This window comes from Somniosus microcephalus, chromosome 1 (assembly GCF_052327205.1).
Source record: "Somniosus microcephalus isolate GS21.2 chromosome 1, FLI_Smic_1.0, whole genome shotgun sequence".
Classification (NCBI taxonomy): domain Eukaryota; kingdom Metazoa; phylum Chordata; class Chondrichthyes; order Squaliformes; family Somniosidae; genus Somniosus; species Somniosus microcephalus.
Window position 1 is genome coordinate 417,989,602 of NC_140987.1, and position 18,478 is coordinate 418,008,079.

At 44.3% G+C, this 18,478-nt stretch overlaps 1 protein-coding gene across 5 annotated transcripts in view; it reads right to left on the bottom strand.

The window, feature by feature from the left end:
- The window catches only part of gria3b (glutamate receptor, ionotropic, AMPA 3b), a 549,936-nt gene that overhangs the window by 288,260 nt on the left and 243,198 nt on the right, over positions 1 to 18,478 (bottom strand). For all 5 annotated transcript variants that reach the window (XM_085999489.1, XM_085999481.1, XM_085999457.1 and 2 more), the window contains exons 5-6: positions 14,724 to 14,777; positions 10,141 to 10,302 (exon numbers count right to left, since the gene is read on the bottom strand). In XM_085999489.1, the coding sequence (XP_085855615.1) occupies positions 10,141 to 10,302; positions 14,724 to 14,777 (216 nt within the window). The remainder of the gene's footprint in view (positions 1 to 10,140; positions 10,303 to 14,723; positions 14,778 to 18,478) is intronic.

The following is an 18,478-nucleotide window of genomic DNA, read 5'->3' on the forward strand; positions in this document are numbered from 1 at the left end:
ATGCAATTTGTTAAAAACATAACTAAACCTGCTACAACATAATGCAGAAACTTTTAAAGAAAATAATCCTTCAAGTACAAAGAGGAGTTCCTGTTCCTGAAAGTGAGGTTGTGAGTAGATGGTGCTTGATCTGGATATTGATTTTTGCAACATCTGGTTCAGAACCAGTAAAAATCAACATTGTATTCGGTCTGCATTATATATTAATAGCCTGGCATTACTTTCTTAAAGAAAAACACATTTCTAGCCATTTGTTGGAAACCTTCTTGAGCAACTATAGTGGAACCAAATCAGTGAATCATGGTGTCGGCAAATGATTTGTTTGGAGCTATAATATTTCCTTAAATCTTTCTTCATATTATTTCACTTGGAAGTGATAGCATGAAACACTGGGATTCTCAATTTGCAATGGAATAAGGGAAGGAGCGAGGCGTAACAGGGAATACCCAAAGTTGCTGCGCCAAGATACACTGTCCAACTGAGCAGTTTGAATTTACTTTTTGATTGCTCTCATGAATCTTTCAGCATCAGTATTTGCGGCGAGTCATTGAGGTGATCTGCAAACTGATGGATTTCTGAATGCTGGAGTGGAGAGTTGTCTGACTTTAACACCTCTGGAATTCTGTGCACTGCAAAAATCTTGTCTAGTTGCGGCATTGTGGTTACTTCAACTGCTGGAGGTCGTAAAAATCACCAACTACTGCTGAGAGATAGGGGGTGATTTTCATTCAGAAGTCGGGAAGGAGGTGGGACTACAACTTTCGGGGTTGTAGTCCTGCCTCCATCAAGATACGGCCAATCCACGCGATTTTAACTTGATTGACCTTGTTGAGCCTGCCCAGCGGGCTCAGCGGGCCAATTAAGGGCCACCCGGCAACAGGTGACGTCACAGACTGAAATTTCATTTGTCAAGACGTTTTGATAGATGAAATATCAGTGTTTCACAGTTGTTTGAAGCTGTCAAACACTGACAGTCTTACTTCTAACATGAGTCCTTCTACACATACTCAGTTAGAAATCTCACCGGCACAGAAAGCTGCAGGCTGTCACTTTTGATAGATCGCAGCCATTCTGGTTTCTGTGCTGGTTAGATGATGGACTCCCGAAACCTAGAGGAAGGAAGGCTGAAAAGGTAAGTACAGATAATTTAAACTTCTTTACACAGTTTAGACACACCAAACCCACTTACCTTTGCACTCATGCACCTATCACTCACCTGAACACCGACATCTCGACCCCTCCAAGTCCTTCAACTCGACGGCCCGCCTCCTCTAACTTGGCGTGGTTTGGAGCTGTCGGGAATCCCACACTTCAAGCTTTAAAATAGGGATTAGGCTAAAAACTGCCTGTTAACTACCTGTTAACAGGCAGTTAATTGGCACTAATCCCTTCCCGCCTCGGGTAGGTGGCTCCCAGTGCGGGGCGGGTACCCGCCTCCTTTGAAACTTACATGGAGGCGGGTTGGGGGCGGGATGGTGTCGGGACCCCCGAATTCGGGACTTTAACCCCCCATATGCCTCCAATCCCGACTCCACGGGTCAATGAAAATCAACCCCATAGTCTCTTGATGGAAAGGGCCCACAAAAATCAACACTAACTCTACCATGGATAATCAAGTAAATCTCGCATGGTGGGTGGTGCTGTACTGTGTTCAACAATTGTTGCCTGGCAGCTGAGACATCTTTGAATAGCTTCTTCTATCTTATTGCCTATGACTGAAAATGACACATTGGTCCACAGAGGGCTTTGGTTTTGACTATCCCTTGATAGGCAGTGTAGGTAAGAGATATATCTTAATCTTGTAGCTCCATTGGGGTAAATATAAATTCACCACATGGAATGATGTCCTTCTCAATGACAGATAGATTATGTCAGACAAACCATAACTGGCCTTTAACTTGCACCATTTATTTGTGTGTAAGCACTGTCTGCCTGCTTGCAGTTTAAGATCCTTACATGTGGCTTGTTTGCTATCATCTAGAGTAATTGCTTTTAGGTGTAGAAAATCGGATGAGTTTTACAACTGCACCACATTACTGCCCAGATGGTGAAATTAAAAATGACCCCCTATAAATTGTCATCCACAGATGTTCAGGTGCAACTGTTGCATCGTTCCTATAATTGCGAACACCTTACACACAATCTGACTGCAGCATTGCTCTGTGGAATTGAGTGATTGACTGACATAGATGATACAAGATTATGTTTTTGCATAAGGATGGCTCCCAGGCCCATTAAACTGGCATCAACATAGATCTCCATTGGCCTCTGTAGATTAGTATCAAGATAAGCCATTACTGTACGACTGCATAGCAGTTGTTTCATCTGAAATAGGGCATGATTACGCTTGTCTTCCCACTTTAATTGGTAGCTCTTACAATGGCTCTGTAATTAAATATCTGAATTGGTAATAAAATGGGAACAGTTAGTAACCATGGCTAGAAGACTGTGTTACTTGGGGCTAAGGGATTGTGCTGCCCTTCTTGTGGATTCCATTGCCCTTTTTGGGCCTGATGCAAGAAAAGGCTATTTTGCCAACTGAACCCACACTTTCTGATAGACCATGTACAATTTCCACTTGTGGACTCTCCTTTATTTAATCTCCAGAATGAGATGAATCGAGGCAAGTGTAGGGAGATCATTCTCATTGAAAATTATGGGAATTCTATGGAGATTCTTGGGAGTAAAAGAATTACTGCCATCATGTAGAATTATTTAACATCTGTACTGGCATTCAAATCTTTTAACTAGCAAGGATTACATTGATTATTTTGTGTTACTAATGAATACTAATGAATAATTTGTTGTGTTCATAATTTGTGCATGAAAAATCTATGAAGCTTGAGATTTGCCTACACTTCCATTATTTTACATGGCTGCATCTATTTAACAAGCTGAAGGAGTTTCTGTGCAATCACAGAAAAAATCTTGTGCTAAAAACTGAATGCTTAAGTATCTGTGGTGACAGACTTGAAAATTGGACCTTGAATGTTGAAGTAAGAAGACTGGAGTTATGGTGCTACAGATGTATGTTGAAAATCAATTACACAAGAATGATTAATGAGAAGGTCCTTAAGCTAGCACAAGAAATTAGAGAAATGATGAAGCTGATTATGATGAGAAAATTACAAACTATGGGCACATTATTTGGAGGCAATAGAATAGTTGTTGAGATTGTTACTGTCTGGAAAAGTTGCTGTTAATACATTAAGAGGCAGGCAAAGAGGAATGTGGTTAGACGATGTGATCGAGTGGGTAGGTGTAACATCAAGGGCTGATAGAATCCACATATTTAGAGACTGCAAATTATGGCGTAAACTGGCCACCATCCTTCAGAATGCCGAAGATACATAGGCCGTAATTTTACTCGGGAGGTGGGTTGGGAGTGGAGGGGCTCAGATGCAGTCGGGAAACCCGGGAGGATGGGTTTCCCGCAGGTCCTGCTTAATTTAACGGCAGGGCCTGATTTGCATTTTCCCACCTGCAGCCAGCCAGATGGAGAGGCTGCCTCTGCGGGAGGATAGGCCTGTGGCACTAGGCCGCAGGGAGGAGGGAGGGAGGGATCGAGTGGGGGCCGTGGGAGGTGGTTGGACGGGGCCGGACTCGAGTATTCGTGGGGGGGTGGGTGGGCGGAGGGAAAGAGCATTGGGGACAGGCATCAAGGGATCGGGGAGGGGGAGAACGGGGCCGCCATCAAGGGATCGGGGGGGCGGGCCGGAATTAGGAAGAGAACATCGAAGGGCCTGGAGAATGATCGGGGGGGGGGGGGGAGGGAGAGTGCGATCTTGATACTATCCTTTTTGACGTAATGCCAAAAGAACTATTTAATTTTACATCCAGTTCCATGCTTGATTAAAAATGCACGAGCATGCAGAAAGCAAATAGCTGACACAAAATGTTTAAATTAAACTGTCAGTAAGCGGTTCTGTTTTGTGATCAGAAATGCTGCAGATATTAATTTTGCTCTCTGCATATTTTTTCTGGTTGATAATCATTTAGTCTTTAGTTCAAAGTAGTACATATCATTGGTAATAGTATGAGCCACTCTTTAGTGACAAATGTTTGGAATAATTTTCCAAACAGGATAGTAGCGACAAAAATATAGAAGGTACTCAAGGAATGAGTTTAATTAAGCTAAATGGCCTTTTCTTGAACCTGACTTTTCTATATCTTATATTTAGATTGTACGACTTAAGTAGAAATCCTTACAGAAAATAAATCTTGAAGCCCTTGAAATTATATTGTGCAATATTAGTAATAAGCATGTTAAGGCATTTGTATGAACTTTCTTTGTGTGTGCTATTTAAACAATGGTGTTAAACTGAATGGATAAATTAAAGGAGGCAGAATCAATTGATTATTTAAACAATTCTAATTTAATGTATGTTACAAATGCAATCTTACAACCCACATTGCAGTATGTGAAGAGATATAGATAAATGAGAGTTAATGGCTTGTGCAAAAACAATTCCGGCGAGAAATTTCACCATCAAATTTAGAGTAGTGGTAGTACGAAACACCTCTAGCAGGTAGTCCCACATGTCTTCACATTGGCTGCAGTATAACTGCAACTGGGATGAAGTAAAGGTAAAAAACTTGGACTACCTGGAATCTTTCAAATCTTCCTGTTAACATTAGCACAAAACTAACTTCCCCGTACACTCAGGATCCTGGTGAGTGAAGCTATCTATGCCTGTGGCAAGAGTGCAATGCAGAACCAGCACTATAGTTCAAATGGGCTGGCCCCACATTGCTCTAAACAAGTCTCAAGCCAATACCTGTAAAACAATCAGATCATTACTGAATTGGAGGTATTTCATAATTTATTTATGAAGTTTTTTTATTCGAATTTCATTAGTTGAAAGAGTTGCTTATCGCCGATCAACTCACCTATATTCGGTAAGAGTCTCAACTGCAAAACCAAGATCTCATGCAAAAGGCAATGAAACCCTGGAGCTTTCTCTCCCAAAATGATGTGGATTCTGGGTCAATTGAAATTTTCAAGACCAAGGTCGATAGATTTCTGATAGGTAAAGGTATCAAGGGTGTATAGAGAAAAGGCAGGTAAATCGAGTTGATATGAAGATCAGCCATGACCTAATAGAATGGTGGAACAGACTAAAGGGGCTCAATGGTCTGCATCTATGTTTACATCAATGGTCTTCCTATGTTCCCACGTTCTTATGCCTAATGATTTCGATTTCACACTTTTATTCAGGGTCTGTTTCTAGGAGCACCACTGCAAAACAATTTAGTTTTGCATATGCCCATATGATCCTGGCAGTGGGGAATGGGTGCATAGGAAATGAATCACTAGGCAGCACACTGGGTGAGATACCAGAGAAGCAGCAGCCATTATATTGTGGGGATAGGGCAATGTTAGACCACTTCAGTTCAGTCAACAATGGGCATTTTAAAGAAAAATAAAATGTAGGACTCTCGGGACAACTCATGAGGATTTACCTCAGCCTTGCTGGAGAAGGGAAAAAGGTACTGATCCTTATTAAAATTATGGAGCTATGTAGATTGTATGCAGATTGATTGCAAAGCAGGCAGCACAATTTAAGACGGTAGCACAGATTGAGAAGACACTTTCTGTAATGATATATCAGTTGGGTATGAAAAGTTGAAGGCAGTTTGTTAACACCAGTAAGTTCGATGTTAATCAACTGAATGTTACAGAATCAAAACCAGGCTTATAATTAAAAGTTTCACTTGGTGGAATAGCAATTATATGTAACAAGAAAGACATTTTTGATACGGTAAAATGGAGAGTTATACGGATCTCATTAGCCAAATCGAAAAAGAGCTGGTTAGTAAGGAGACCAGCTTAGTAACTGAAGTTATGGATAAGGTATAGGTTCAATTAGTTTTTCCTTATACGGAGTTGTTCTTAACTTTTGATGTAAGTATATTATGTAGAGAAACACACACATTAAGGGTAAGAGAAAAATTTAAAAAAAGATGTAAATTGTAATAAGGATTTGGAGTCAATGGCCTAGAAATTTGGCTACTTACCACCCGTTACCGGCAGATTCCTGAAACAAAATGGCACCCGTTGCTCTTCCACCCACCTCTGGTGCGGGACTCAGCGGCCGCCATTTTGGTGAGGGCCATAGCGCTGCCATTAGCAGCACTGGACCCGGACACGCAAATCTGGAGAGCGTGATGTCAGTCGTCGTGCAACGCTGAATTGATGCCATGCTGTGCGAACTTGGATATTTGCGCTGAGTTTAGTGCTGGGTCCCAAGCTTGCTCTGAAAAGCGAGCATGCAGCAGATGTACAGAGACGTCATCAGCGTTTCTTAAAGGGACACACACATCTTTCAGGTAAGTTCGTATTTAAGCTTTTGGACTGGATTTTTCACATTTTATTGAAGTAGTGGCTTGGTTCAATAGATGGTAAAAGTTTTTAAAGTGTGCAGGGAGTGCAGCTGGATGCTTGCAAGGCCTCAGATGGCAAAGCAAGTCCTCTGAGAAGACAAAAAATCCTGGAAATACTCAACAGGTCAGGCAGCATCTGTGGAGAGAAAAACAGAGTTCAAGTCCCAGGTCGAGATGCTGCCTGACCTGCAGAGTATTTCCAGCATTTTCTGCTTTTATTTCAGATTTCCAGCATCCACTCACAGAGGGAAGAGGAAGAAGCAGAAGAGAAAAAAACAAGAGGAAGAAGCAGAAGAGGAGGAAGCAGAAGGAAGGAGGCAACCCAGACAGCCCCTTTCTGGCCAGGATATCCGGGACCGAATCATCCACCTGCGGTACCAGTGACCACTACCCCAATTCCCCTTTCAACATTAGCCCCACACCTTACCTTCCCTCTGTCACTGAGCATCACTCATGGCCACAACGCTGAAATAAAAGCCACCACAAAGCAAACTTTCCAATCCAACTTTATACATTTACGCATCCAATATGATATCAAGAAATCAATTAACTACCCTTATGCATTCTCTTAGTGACTGTCATGTGTGTGCCTTTGCCTATCCTACTGATGTCATCAGTGGCTGCAGCATGGCTGATGGAAGGCTGCTGATTTTCAGTGGGGGACACTGCAAATGGCCTTGCAGGTTGACCTTGAGGAGCTGGTGAATGGGAGTGTGAAATTGAGTGACGGTGTTTCTTCTTCTTCTTCTTCACTCTCCTCTCCCTCTTCTTGGTCAACCACTGGCTGGGCAGGCTGCATTTCTTGGGTGTGTGAAATGAAGAAGGCACAAGGTTGGAGTTGTGGTGAGGGGAGAGCAGAAAAGCAAGAGGTCCATGTGAGAAGAAGGGTAACGCATGAGGATATCAGCATCTTGTATCCTTTCAGCCCCGCTGCTGGCCAAGGGCTCAGCCATGCCCCTCCCAAGAATGGCCAGCACCGTCTCCTCCATGGGGTGAGGTGAAACTAGGAATGGGAAGTGCACCTTGTGTTTGGTGCAGATTGTTGGTAAGTGAATGATTTATTTTTGGGGGGGGGAGCGGTCATACATTGAGCAGTGTGTGAGGCTAGTGGTGAAGTTGGTAGGCGATGGCTTTTGAAGATGCATTCACTGACCTTGACCAGTGGTCTGAGGTCATGAAGCTTCTTTGGGCACTGGAGCCAGGTCATGTGGACGATACTGCTGGCAGTGACAGCCTCGGTGATGTGGTCCCACATCCTTCTTTCTGGAGGGCCTCCTGGCCCCTGTGGGTAGAGGACCTTCCTTGTGTGTTGACCCCCTGCACAAAGCTGGAGTGCTATGTGCGAGACCCTAGGTGCCCCTTCCCTGGCTTACTGAGCCATTTGTGTTAGTGCTGAAGCACTTTTCCCATTATTTTAGGTGCGGAAGGAAATTCAGCTTTAAGAGCTGAAGACTGCCATTTGGGAATTCTTTTTAATGTTAATTTTTTTCAGAAGGCAGTTGAGCTCTAAGGGCTAAAAACTACCTATTTAAAAAAGAAAATTCATTTTAGAAGGCAGTTCCCCTTTAAGGGACCGACACTGCTTTCTAAAATGACAGCCTTGCTTTAAGAGAAGGCTATTCTTGCTCCAATGATGCTTTGGCCATGCTACATTGGGCATCCTGCTGAGACTATTGCCTGAAAACCAGCCTTGCTCAGTAAGTTTAGTGCTGTGCTAATGTTAATTAGCAAGCAGCACTATTCATTTCAGCGGCCGTTAACTGCGGCCCATGGTGCCCCTGGCAGGTTTCCAGCACTCTGGAATTTTGAGCCCAATGAGTTTGATCAACCTGAATACAGAGCTCAGAATTGTAATGCATTTGGGTCCCCAGCCATCAGGCATTGGAAGTACTATATTTTAAGTGTATGCCTAAGTACTATTGCATATATTGTATGCTTAATAAAATTATGAATGTTTGACCTCAACGTTGCAAGAATATTGTTGATTTTGAGGAATAGATAGAACATCTAATCATAAACAAACTTCCACATGGGAGAGATACAAAAATTATACTGATTTTTGCATGAGGTGGTACTGTATATGTGTGTGACTGATCTGCACCTAGAATTTGCCCAATGTTGAGAGCCCTACTATTTGGATGGAAATTGTTTCTTTCTGGTTGGGTCATACAATAATAGATCCTTTGTTAGCAGATAGTTCATTTTTTAACTTTACTTTTAGTCACACTTTTCTAGATTTAACTTTTCATGATTGTCATTGTGCAATCTTCAATAACCAGAAGAAGGATGGTTTGGGGCCACAAAGGGCCTCTCTGACCATCATGTAATCAAACTTAATGCCGTTCAGTCAAGCCATTTCATAACTAACTGGCAGAAACTTTTCTTCTAGCATGGACAATGCTTATCTCAAGCTGCTGTTGATTTTGGGTGTGCATTGATGCAAAAGGTGTCTGGCCCTGATATGACACATGAACACATTAAAGCAAAGTGGTGTGAGAATCCACCTCAAGAGACCATTTCATGCTACTTTCAATATCCACCAGCTGCAGTATAACTCCAGTCTGATATGAAACCACATTTCAAAAATACTCATGCAGCATCAGCACAGGCGCGATGGCTATTGTGTTATGATTTCTATGATTTCAGTTCATTGAAACTCCTAAAAACTTTCAAAACTTATTTTGGAATCTTAATATTAGGACAAAGAGGATGCTCTCACTGCTGTCTTCTAACCTTAAAATTAGCTGCTAGGGGGAGTGCTGCTGCACCTTGGAATCAGTCAGACACACTAAGGTGAGTTTGAGGTCAGGATCCATTATAATAAAAGTTTCCCGACTAGTAGCTAGAGTATAACTGCAGTCTCACTTTATCCCTATTTCCCAAGATGGAACATTCTCCCACATAGCAAGATGCACCCTCTAGTGGTATGACCCAGAACAGCTCAATGTCACACTTGTGGGGTTATTATTAACCTACGCAGAACGCAATGCAGGAAGGAGAAGCAGCAATGCCCGTCTTGTGGACCCCAGAAAAAAAGGAAATTTGATTTTAATATGTGCTGATTGTTCCACGAGTTGCCGCCACTGCACGGTGGGACGGAGGCCAGGAGCCTTAAAGAAGGGAAATGGTAAAACAAAAGCTGGAGAGGGTGATGGGAAACTGAAACCCTGAGAAGGGGAAGCAGGAGACTGGGAACCTAAGGAAGATTAATGGAAGATTGAGAGCCTGAGAGTGAACTGAGAATGGAGTGAGAGACTGGAGAAGAGTCAGGAGAATGGGAGCCTGAGAGAGGTGTACGGTGCGGGACAGTACTGAATGAACAGGAGAGTGGGACCAAGCCAGCAAAAGGCATGCGCGTTCCCCAGAATGAGCTACAGTACTATCCATCCGAGTGATTCACATATAAAACAAGTCCCTACATTCAACCTACAAACAGAGACCTAAATTCCTTTGAGTATATAACATATTATTTGTAATAATTTAACTAAAGCTACTTGGGACATTTTTTCTACATTAAAGGCACTATTTAAATGCACGTTGTTGTTGTAGCACTATAAGTGCTTTAAACAGTTTTTATTTCTGGTACTGATTTAGAAATCTTTCAGAATTATTTTATCAAGTGGGTCTTTTAAGCATTAATAAGTCAGCCTGAAATATCCAAATTGTTCTATTTTTAAGATCTGACCTACTCTCCCCTGAATTTCTAGCACAGCGCAATGCTAGATGGTTGAATATTTTACAGGGTGAAGATCATACCTTTAATGTGCTGGCGGCAGTTCCAGGGTACTCTCTCTGATCTAGCTTTGTCCACCTCTGCATGAATTTTTGCACCATTGGATCCTCATAATTCACAAGCTGGAAGCCAGTGACATTGACTCCTGTCTCAATAAATTTATCAAGTATAAGATCAGAGAAGCCCTGCAATGAACATAAAAGACAGACCACTGTAAATTAAGGCATTAAACCACTGCAGCAAAATATTTTCTCACACAATCTTTTTTCCCCACACAATGCCTTGTTCATTTTTAAAAATGTCTTATCTTGGCACTCCTGATGGCTCCTGTGGGCAAATATACCATGTAGTGTAGAACTGAGCTGCACAGATCAGAAAAATCCGAGCTTTGATCCCTAGATAGTGCTAAGCCAGCTAGATCTCAGCCGAGGTAGTAGTGAGATGCTAAGAATGGCATCAGCTTTCCCAGGCTAAGGAAGGAGAACAAAATCAGTCAGGATTTCTGTCTCAACTTGCTATCCAGGGACTTGCTGGATAGTGCACATTTGTGGACATCGGTTGAGGATAGGATTACATTCAACTATGATGCTTCCCAGTGATCAGATAGCCTGCCAATCCCTGTCTCCTAATAACTGAATGCTGCAACTCTACAGGTGAAATGAATGGAATAATATGCCAGGGGGTTAACAAACACAGAGGGTTAATCTGTTTCATTTCCTGCCTTTTTTTCCTCAGTTCTGAAGAAGGGCTTCGACCTGAAACGTTGACTCTATTTCTCTCTCCACGGATGTTGCCTGGCCTGCTGAGTTTTTCCAGCGTCTTCTGTTGTTATTTCGGATTTCCAGCATCCGCAGTATTTTGCTATCGGGTTAACAATCACCCTTTTACCATATTACTTTTTCTGAAGCTGTCGGGAAGAAGGCGGGACTACAACTTTTGGGTTTTAGACCCGCCTACTTTGACGTCCAGCCAATCCGCGCGATTTTCCCTTGAGTGACCTTGTTGAGCCCGCCCAGCGGGCTCAACAGGCCAATTAAGGGCCACCCGGCAACAGGTGACGTCACAGACTGAAATTTCATCTGTCAAGAACTAAATATCAGTGTTTCACAGCTGTTTGAAGCTGTGAAACACTGACAGTCCAAGTTCTAACATGAGTCCTTCTGCACAGACTCAGTTAGAACTCTCAGCAGCACTCAAAGCTGAAGGCTGTCACTTTTGACAGCTCGCAGCCGTTCAGCTTTAAGTTCCGGCTGAGTGATGGGCTCCTGACGGCTACAGGAAGAAAGGCTGTTAAGGTAAGTACAGGTAAGTAAAAGTTCTTTACACACTTTAGACACACCAAACACACTTACCTTTGCACTCATGCACCCATCACTCACCTGAACACCAACATCGCGACCCCTCCAACCACTTCAACCCGACGGCCCGCCTGCTCTAACCTGGCGTGGTTTGGAGCCGTCGGGAATCCCACACAAAACCCCTCAAAATAGGGATTAGGCTAAAAACTGCCTGTTAACTACCTGTTAACAGGCAGTTAATTGGCACTAATCCCTTCCCGCCTGGTTTCGGCGGGTCCCAGTGCGGGCGGGTACCCGCCGCCTCTGAAAGTTGCGTGGAGCGGGGTTTTGGGTGGGATGGTGTCGGGACCCCCGAATTCGGGATTTCCCCCCCCCTCCCACACACCTGAAGCCCTGCCTGACGGCGCCACAAAAATCGACCCCTATGGTTGGGGAATTTGTCTCAGGCTGGAAACAGTGATTCGCATATTCAAGGGGCCTAACGCATGTCTTAATCAGGAGGGGTGTAAAACGGGCTGCTGATTCATTATCGCCCATATTACACTACCGCCCAAGATCAACTTCATCCCCCTATAGTCCACATAGCTCAGCATCTAAGTACCTCGAGAATGATTCCAGAGCTTTTGCCTTATTTCGAACATCATTCTATGTTGATTCACAGCTTTACCTACCTGTGTGGGTAATGGAATTGATTGGACACCTTCTTCTCCACCAATGTAGCAGCAACGATCATAAGGAGTGATTAGATTTAAAGAACAAATCACACAGCTGCCCTCCGGTATATAATGCACTCCAAGCAGCAGAGCTGCTGCCTTTCCATGCCTCACCAGAAAAGCCTCAGTCAAACTCAGTTCAGGCAGTGCCATGTTCAACCATCGCAGCATTCTGAGATAGATTCACCCACATATGGAATGATTGTTATCCAGGAAGAGTTACAATTTTCCAAAGATTCAGGTTACCTAAGGAAGGATATACTTGCCATAGAAGGAGTGCAATGAAGGTTCACGAGATTGATTCCTGGGATGGCAGGACTGTTGTATGAGAAGAGAGTGAGTAAACTAGGCCTGTATTCTCTTGAATTCAGAAGAATGAGAGGGGATCTCATTGAAGCATACAAAATTATTACAGGGCTTGATAGGGTGGATGCTGGGAGAATGTTTCCCTTGGCTGGGGAGTCTAGAACCAGGGGTCACAGCCTCAAGATAAAGGGTAGGCCATTCAGGACTGAGATGAGAAGAAATTTCCTCACACAGAGGATGGTGAATCTTTGGAATTCTCTACCCCAGAGGGCTGTGGAGGCTCAGTCGTTGGGTATATTCAAAACAGAAGTTGATAGATTTCTGACTAGTAAGGGCATCAAGGGATATGGCGATAGGGTCGGTGAATAGAGTTGAGGCAGAAGATCAGCCATGATCTCATTGAATGGCGGAGCAGGCTTGAAGGACCGAATGGCCTACTCCTGCTCCTATTTCTTATGTTCTTTTGTTATATTGCAACCCATGAGAGCAAAGCTGAGTCTTGAGATTGAATCATAGCCTTGAAATCATTCGAATGCTATACTCAGTCAATGTTTCAATTTCATTGGGTATTTTCAGTCATCGCACTCTAACTTCCTGATGCACGAGGAAGTTGCTTTGAGAGAAGCAACAGGTTTTTGAAGAAATCGGCATGAAGGAAAGTACTGGCAAAATCTGTGCCCACTATATAAATGAATCATTGGGTAAGGCTAACAATGTATGGTGATAGGATTAGAACTACTGTAAAATGCACAATAAAGACAGCATCACTCAGCCTGGAACTGTTTACTGTTCTGTAGTACATCTGCTGCTGTGAAGAAAGAGTATCACAAACAGCAGTGGAAAATAAGCTGCAAAATGATTTATCAAATAAAAACTCAGACCTGCTTTTACAGCTGCTAATGAACTCAAAGTTATGGTTTTATAATTAATTTTGGCAGTACAGCCTGTTTTGACATGTGGCAAAGCTGTGTTCTTTACTGTCTAATTAGTAAAATCTGCACTGTTTTGACTCGCAACCTTACCTCAGTTGCTGCTAGTACTCAGGCAATATTGTACCAAAGGCAATGTGTTATTCTTTCCTAGCATGAGGAGGAAAGGGCAATCATTTGCAAGCACCTCACGCATGATCAAGTTGAGCAGGTCCAACTAATAAGTGACAAAATATCAATAGTGAAATATCTGCAGTGCAATAAACTGGATAGGATTTCTTTAGGTCTGATTAAAAATCCTTACTGGGATTCCTATACTGTACAAGCAGGCCTGATCAAAATTCAAATGCAGAAAATATTTATTTGCAAATTTCTATTTCTATAGATTTTCTGAGCTACCCAGTGAATTGTGAAATTGCCCACCAAGGTTATCTTAGGAATTACAAAACAGGATGCATTTTCTCAGATAATTTCCGGATTCAGTTATACTCTGATTTTTGCTTGTAGTGCAGTGCTTTTCATTTTGTAATGATGATAAAAGGACTTCAGAGTCAGACCCTTATATAACTCCAGCTGATGGGGGCCCTCTAACTCTGCTTGTGCTTGGCATCACACTGAGGTCAAATTAGGATTCAAAAGGTGATACTTTTGACTCCATTATAAAGTTTAAAAAAGCCTTAAATATTTGAGGGTGCTGTTGTATGTGCCCTCACTCTTGAAACACTTAAAATTTACTGGCTGGGAAAAGAACTTTGCACACATGTTTAAGCGACATGTGCAGGGCTCTCTCCTGTCAGCCAGAGTGTAATTTTCAACCATTGTAACTCAGATTGCCGTCTGGGTCTTGTCGACTGCAAACTGCTCATTGCAACTATTCGTTTCAGACTGGTAGTACAGTATTACCACAGCCTCAGAAGCTATTTTTTGGCATTGCACCTCTTGCTCATTATCTTAGTTTTACGGAACTGTGAGGCAATGGAAAATAAAATCAACCAAAGCGAGGTGTTGGAGCAGTGAGAAAGGGCAAGCAAAATAAAGAACAGTGAAGAGTGCTCTCCACTCTTCTCTGACAATGTGCTCAAGTGCCGAATTTCAGAAGCAGACTCTGCTACACTAATGCAATATTTTCCCTATCTTACACAATCCACCCTTTGGTCTCTCTGCTTGACACTAGTGTCAGTTTGGTGATGTGGGCCAATGACTATTTGGCATTGGATTCAGACTGCCCAAACTAATTTCACTTGGATTCTTACATGCAGAGGTAAAAGATCAATTTCTAACTCGCTGTACCATTTAGCCATCCTATGGCTCTGTCTTGTCATAGCTCTATCATTCAATCAACCACAAGGAAAGCACTTACCAGAGTAGCCAGCATGTAGTGGTAACCTCTGATGTTTTTGCCAACGTTTACCGCCTGTGTCACAAAAGAAAAGAATAATCTGTGAAAATGTTTTTGAACAAATTGGTGCTTTAAAGTCTACTCTGACTGAAAGTGCAATCACACTATAAATGTTTTAACCAACACAACAAAACAGGGGTATCATTCTGGTGAATCAGCGCTGTACAGGCTCCTCCGAGGCCAATATATCTTTCCTGAGATTCGGTCCCCAAAACTGAATGCAGTACTCCAGATGAGGTCTGAATAAGGCTCTGTACAACAAATGCATCACTTTCTCACTTTTGTATTCCAACTCCCTTCAGATAAAGGCCAACATTCCATTAGCTTTTTACAGGAAACTCTTTTTTATCCGGCACCGACGGGACCAGCATGGTGCCGATTTATCAAAAAGTCCGGATTACAGAGAGGTATAGTAAAAGGTACGAAAGCCCCATACACAGCAACAGATCCAGGCTTCCCTGTTGCTTAGCAACAGGTGCAGGAACCCCGGCCACAAGATCCAGGCATCCCTGTTGCTTAGCAACAGGTGCAGGAACCCCGGCCACAAGATCCAGGTGTCCCTGTTGCTTAGCAACAGGTGCAGGAACCCCAGTCACAAGATCCAGGCGTCCTTGTTGCTTAGCAACAGGTGCAGGAACCCCGGTTACACAGCCACAGATCCAGGAACGGCCACTAATATGAAGTAAAACTTACCTGAACCTACTCCTGAATTTTGCCGGTTAACAGAGGTTTCCGGTTATTTAGGTGCCGGTAAATCGAGAGTTTCCTGTACTTTCCATTTTGTATCTGTGCACTAGTTTTTAGTGTTGTGTGTACATGGACACCTCCACAGTTCCTAGCCTTGCACCATTAAGAAAATATTCCGATTCCTCTTTCTTGGATCCAAAGTGGAAGACCTCACACTACCCACATTTCCATATTTTTCACTTAGTCTGTTTATGTCCCTTTGTAATTTCCTGCTCCCATCAACAGAGCATACTATGGGGGAAAAATTTGTTGCTTTGCGCCTCCCATTAGCGCCCTCTTAGGGTGCTAATGGGGTGCAAAGCAACTTGTGCCCGGGCGTGGCGCTGCGAACGCCTCCCGCGAAATTCAGCAGGAGGTTAGCAGCCGTGGTAACTGTTAGCACCCCATGGTGCTGCGCTGCCGGTGATGACATCATTGCCATGCGCAGCACCCTGCTCGCACCCCGGCCGCGATCTTCGGTAGCACCCCCTGACTTACCACCGGACGCTGTGTCCGACGCAGTCAGGGGGGCCTACCTGCGGCCGGGGCAGTGCTAATTAAAAGTGAGGTGCCAGGCGGCCATTTATGTTGCTGGCTGCCTGCCAGCACCTGCCCCCGTTGCCATCCCCGGCCTCCTGAACAGCCCCCCCGCGGAGTGCCAGTTGCGCTCCGTGAGCCTGGCACTTCTCTTGAATGCCGGGCTCTTTTGCCGGCACTCCAATCCCTGGTGGCCCAGCTGGGCCCCGGGACGCGCTGCGCTAGGCCCCTCCTCTTTAAATAGGGGAGGAAGGCCTGCAGTACCGTGGCGCGATGTGCTGCAGAACGTGGTGCTGCGGCACGCAGTGCCGCGATATTCCCTCGCAGCACCACAAGGGGGAGGCGGGACGCTTCTAGCAGCGCCCCGCTTCCCTCTTGGGGCGCTACTGGTGAATTTCGGCCTTGGGGGTGCTAAATTTTTCGGGGTGCTAAAAGTAGCGCTCCGGTGAAGTTAGCGCCCCAAAGGGGGCGCGACTCCATTTTCCCCCCGTGCCTCCTAATTTAGTATCATCTACAAACTTGGATATACAATTCTCTGGGGTAGAAATTGGTATGCTTTGTGCCCATTTTCCGGCAGTAAAAAGGGCGCAATGCATACAAATTCAGCAGTGGGATGGCCTGCGCCCAATCTACGCAGGTGTTTGGCTCGCTGCTAAATTCATCAGGCCCATTTTTTAGGTATCCCAGGCGGCCACCTTCAACAGGCGTTAATGAGGGGCCGAACACCCGCTGAAGGACTCCTCTGTAAATTAGTGTACGATGAGTGGAGCAGGTACCTCACCTGTCCCGCTCAGAATGCAACGGACACTGCGGCTGCCAACTAAAGGTAAGTGTTTTAAAAATTTCCTTTTAGAAGAGTGCTCCCAGTCCTTGTGATTGCCCAGCACCCCCCAACCTCATTTTCAATTCCAACCCCTTCCCGGGAATTACCATTGGTCTGCTGCTGGCGAGGAACATGGCCCAACATTCGCCACTTCCCATGCACGATCTGCCTGTAGACGAGTGACAGGCATATAATATTAATGAGCTGGCGTCAAGCCTCTAGGTTCGGGCATGCTCAGACAACATTCTATCCCTCTATTCCTTCATCAAGTTATTAATATTTATACAGTATAGTGAAAAGCTGAGGCCTTAGTACAGATCCCTGGGGGACACCACTTGTCACGTCATTACAATCAGAGTACGTACCCTTTATCCCTACTCTCTAGGGCTGGATTTTGCCAATGGGGAGCTTTTGGAGGCGGGACTCCCACTTGTTGGGTTTCAGTCCCGCCTCCATCAACTTCTGGCCAACCCACGCTATTTTCCCTTGATTGACCTTGTTAAGCCTGCCCAGCGGGCTTAACAGGCCAATTAAGGGGAAGCTGGTTGCAGAGAACGTCAAAGTACGACGTTTCATCTGTCAAAAATTTTTGACAGATGAATTGTCATCGTTTGACAGCTCTGTGAAGCTGTCAAACAGTGACATTCTCTGTAGTTTGATGAGGACTTGAATTCAAGACCTCATCAAACCTCTTTCTTTTGCAGAAATTAGATGGTTGTTGCATTGGAGAATGCAACAGCCACCTGTCATCTCTGCCGTGGAGGTGTGAGACTCTCCGCATACCCACCGACTGAAGCTTGCAGGAAGAAACAAAGGTAAGAACACTTTTTCTAACAGTTTGCACTTACCTCAGATACTCACCTCGCCACTCTTGCACCCATCACTCACCTCCACAGCACACTTTTGGACCCCTCTGACCCCCGCAGACCCTCTACTTACCTCGCTGACCTGGCAGGTTTCGGAGCCTTCCAGAAGCCCGCATTTGTGAGGGCAAAAAGGGGATAATCCTATTTTCTGCCTGTTAACTACCCGTTAACAGGCAGTTAAGTGGCTTTAATTCCTTCCCGCCTCCAAGGAGACGGGACCCGGTGCAGGTCGGCTACAAGATGGCATGGAGGCGGGTTGGGGGTGGGTTGGGCACCTGCCCCCAAATTCTGCCATTTGCTCGGCAGTCCCGCCTCCATACCTGCCTCCCCAGGGCTGGCAGAATCGCCCCCTCTGTCTCCTACCTCCCAAACAATTACCAACTCATGCCACAAGGTTACCTCCAATTCTGTGCATTTTCATTTTTGCTAATAATCACTTGTGCGGAACTGTATCGAATGCCCTCTGGAAGTTCATGTAGACACCATCCATAGGCACTCCCCTATCCACCATGCTAGTAAACTCCTCAAAAAAAGCACCAGATTATTTCTTCATTTACCTTAACTCCTGCTTTTCTTTTTCAAATTTGATGGTGCCCTGCATTATGGTGCTTGGCCTTTCAGCTTGGTTTTCTCAATTTAAAAAAAATCATACTACAGGAAAGCAAGAATGGACAGGGGGAATTTGAGTTACGAGAACATAGCTTCTGTGGAAGCAGGTCTCCAAAATTAGAAGAATTAGTGCATGCTATCAACTTTTCCTATGT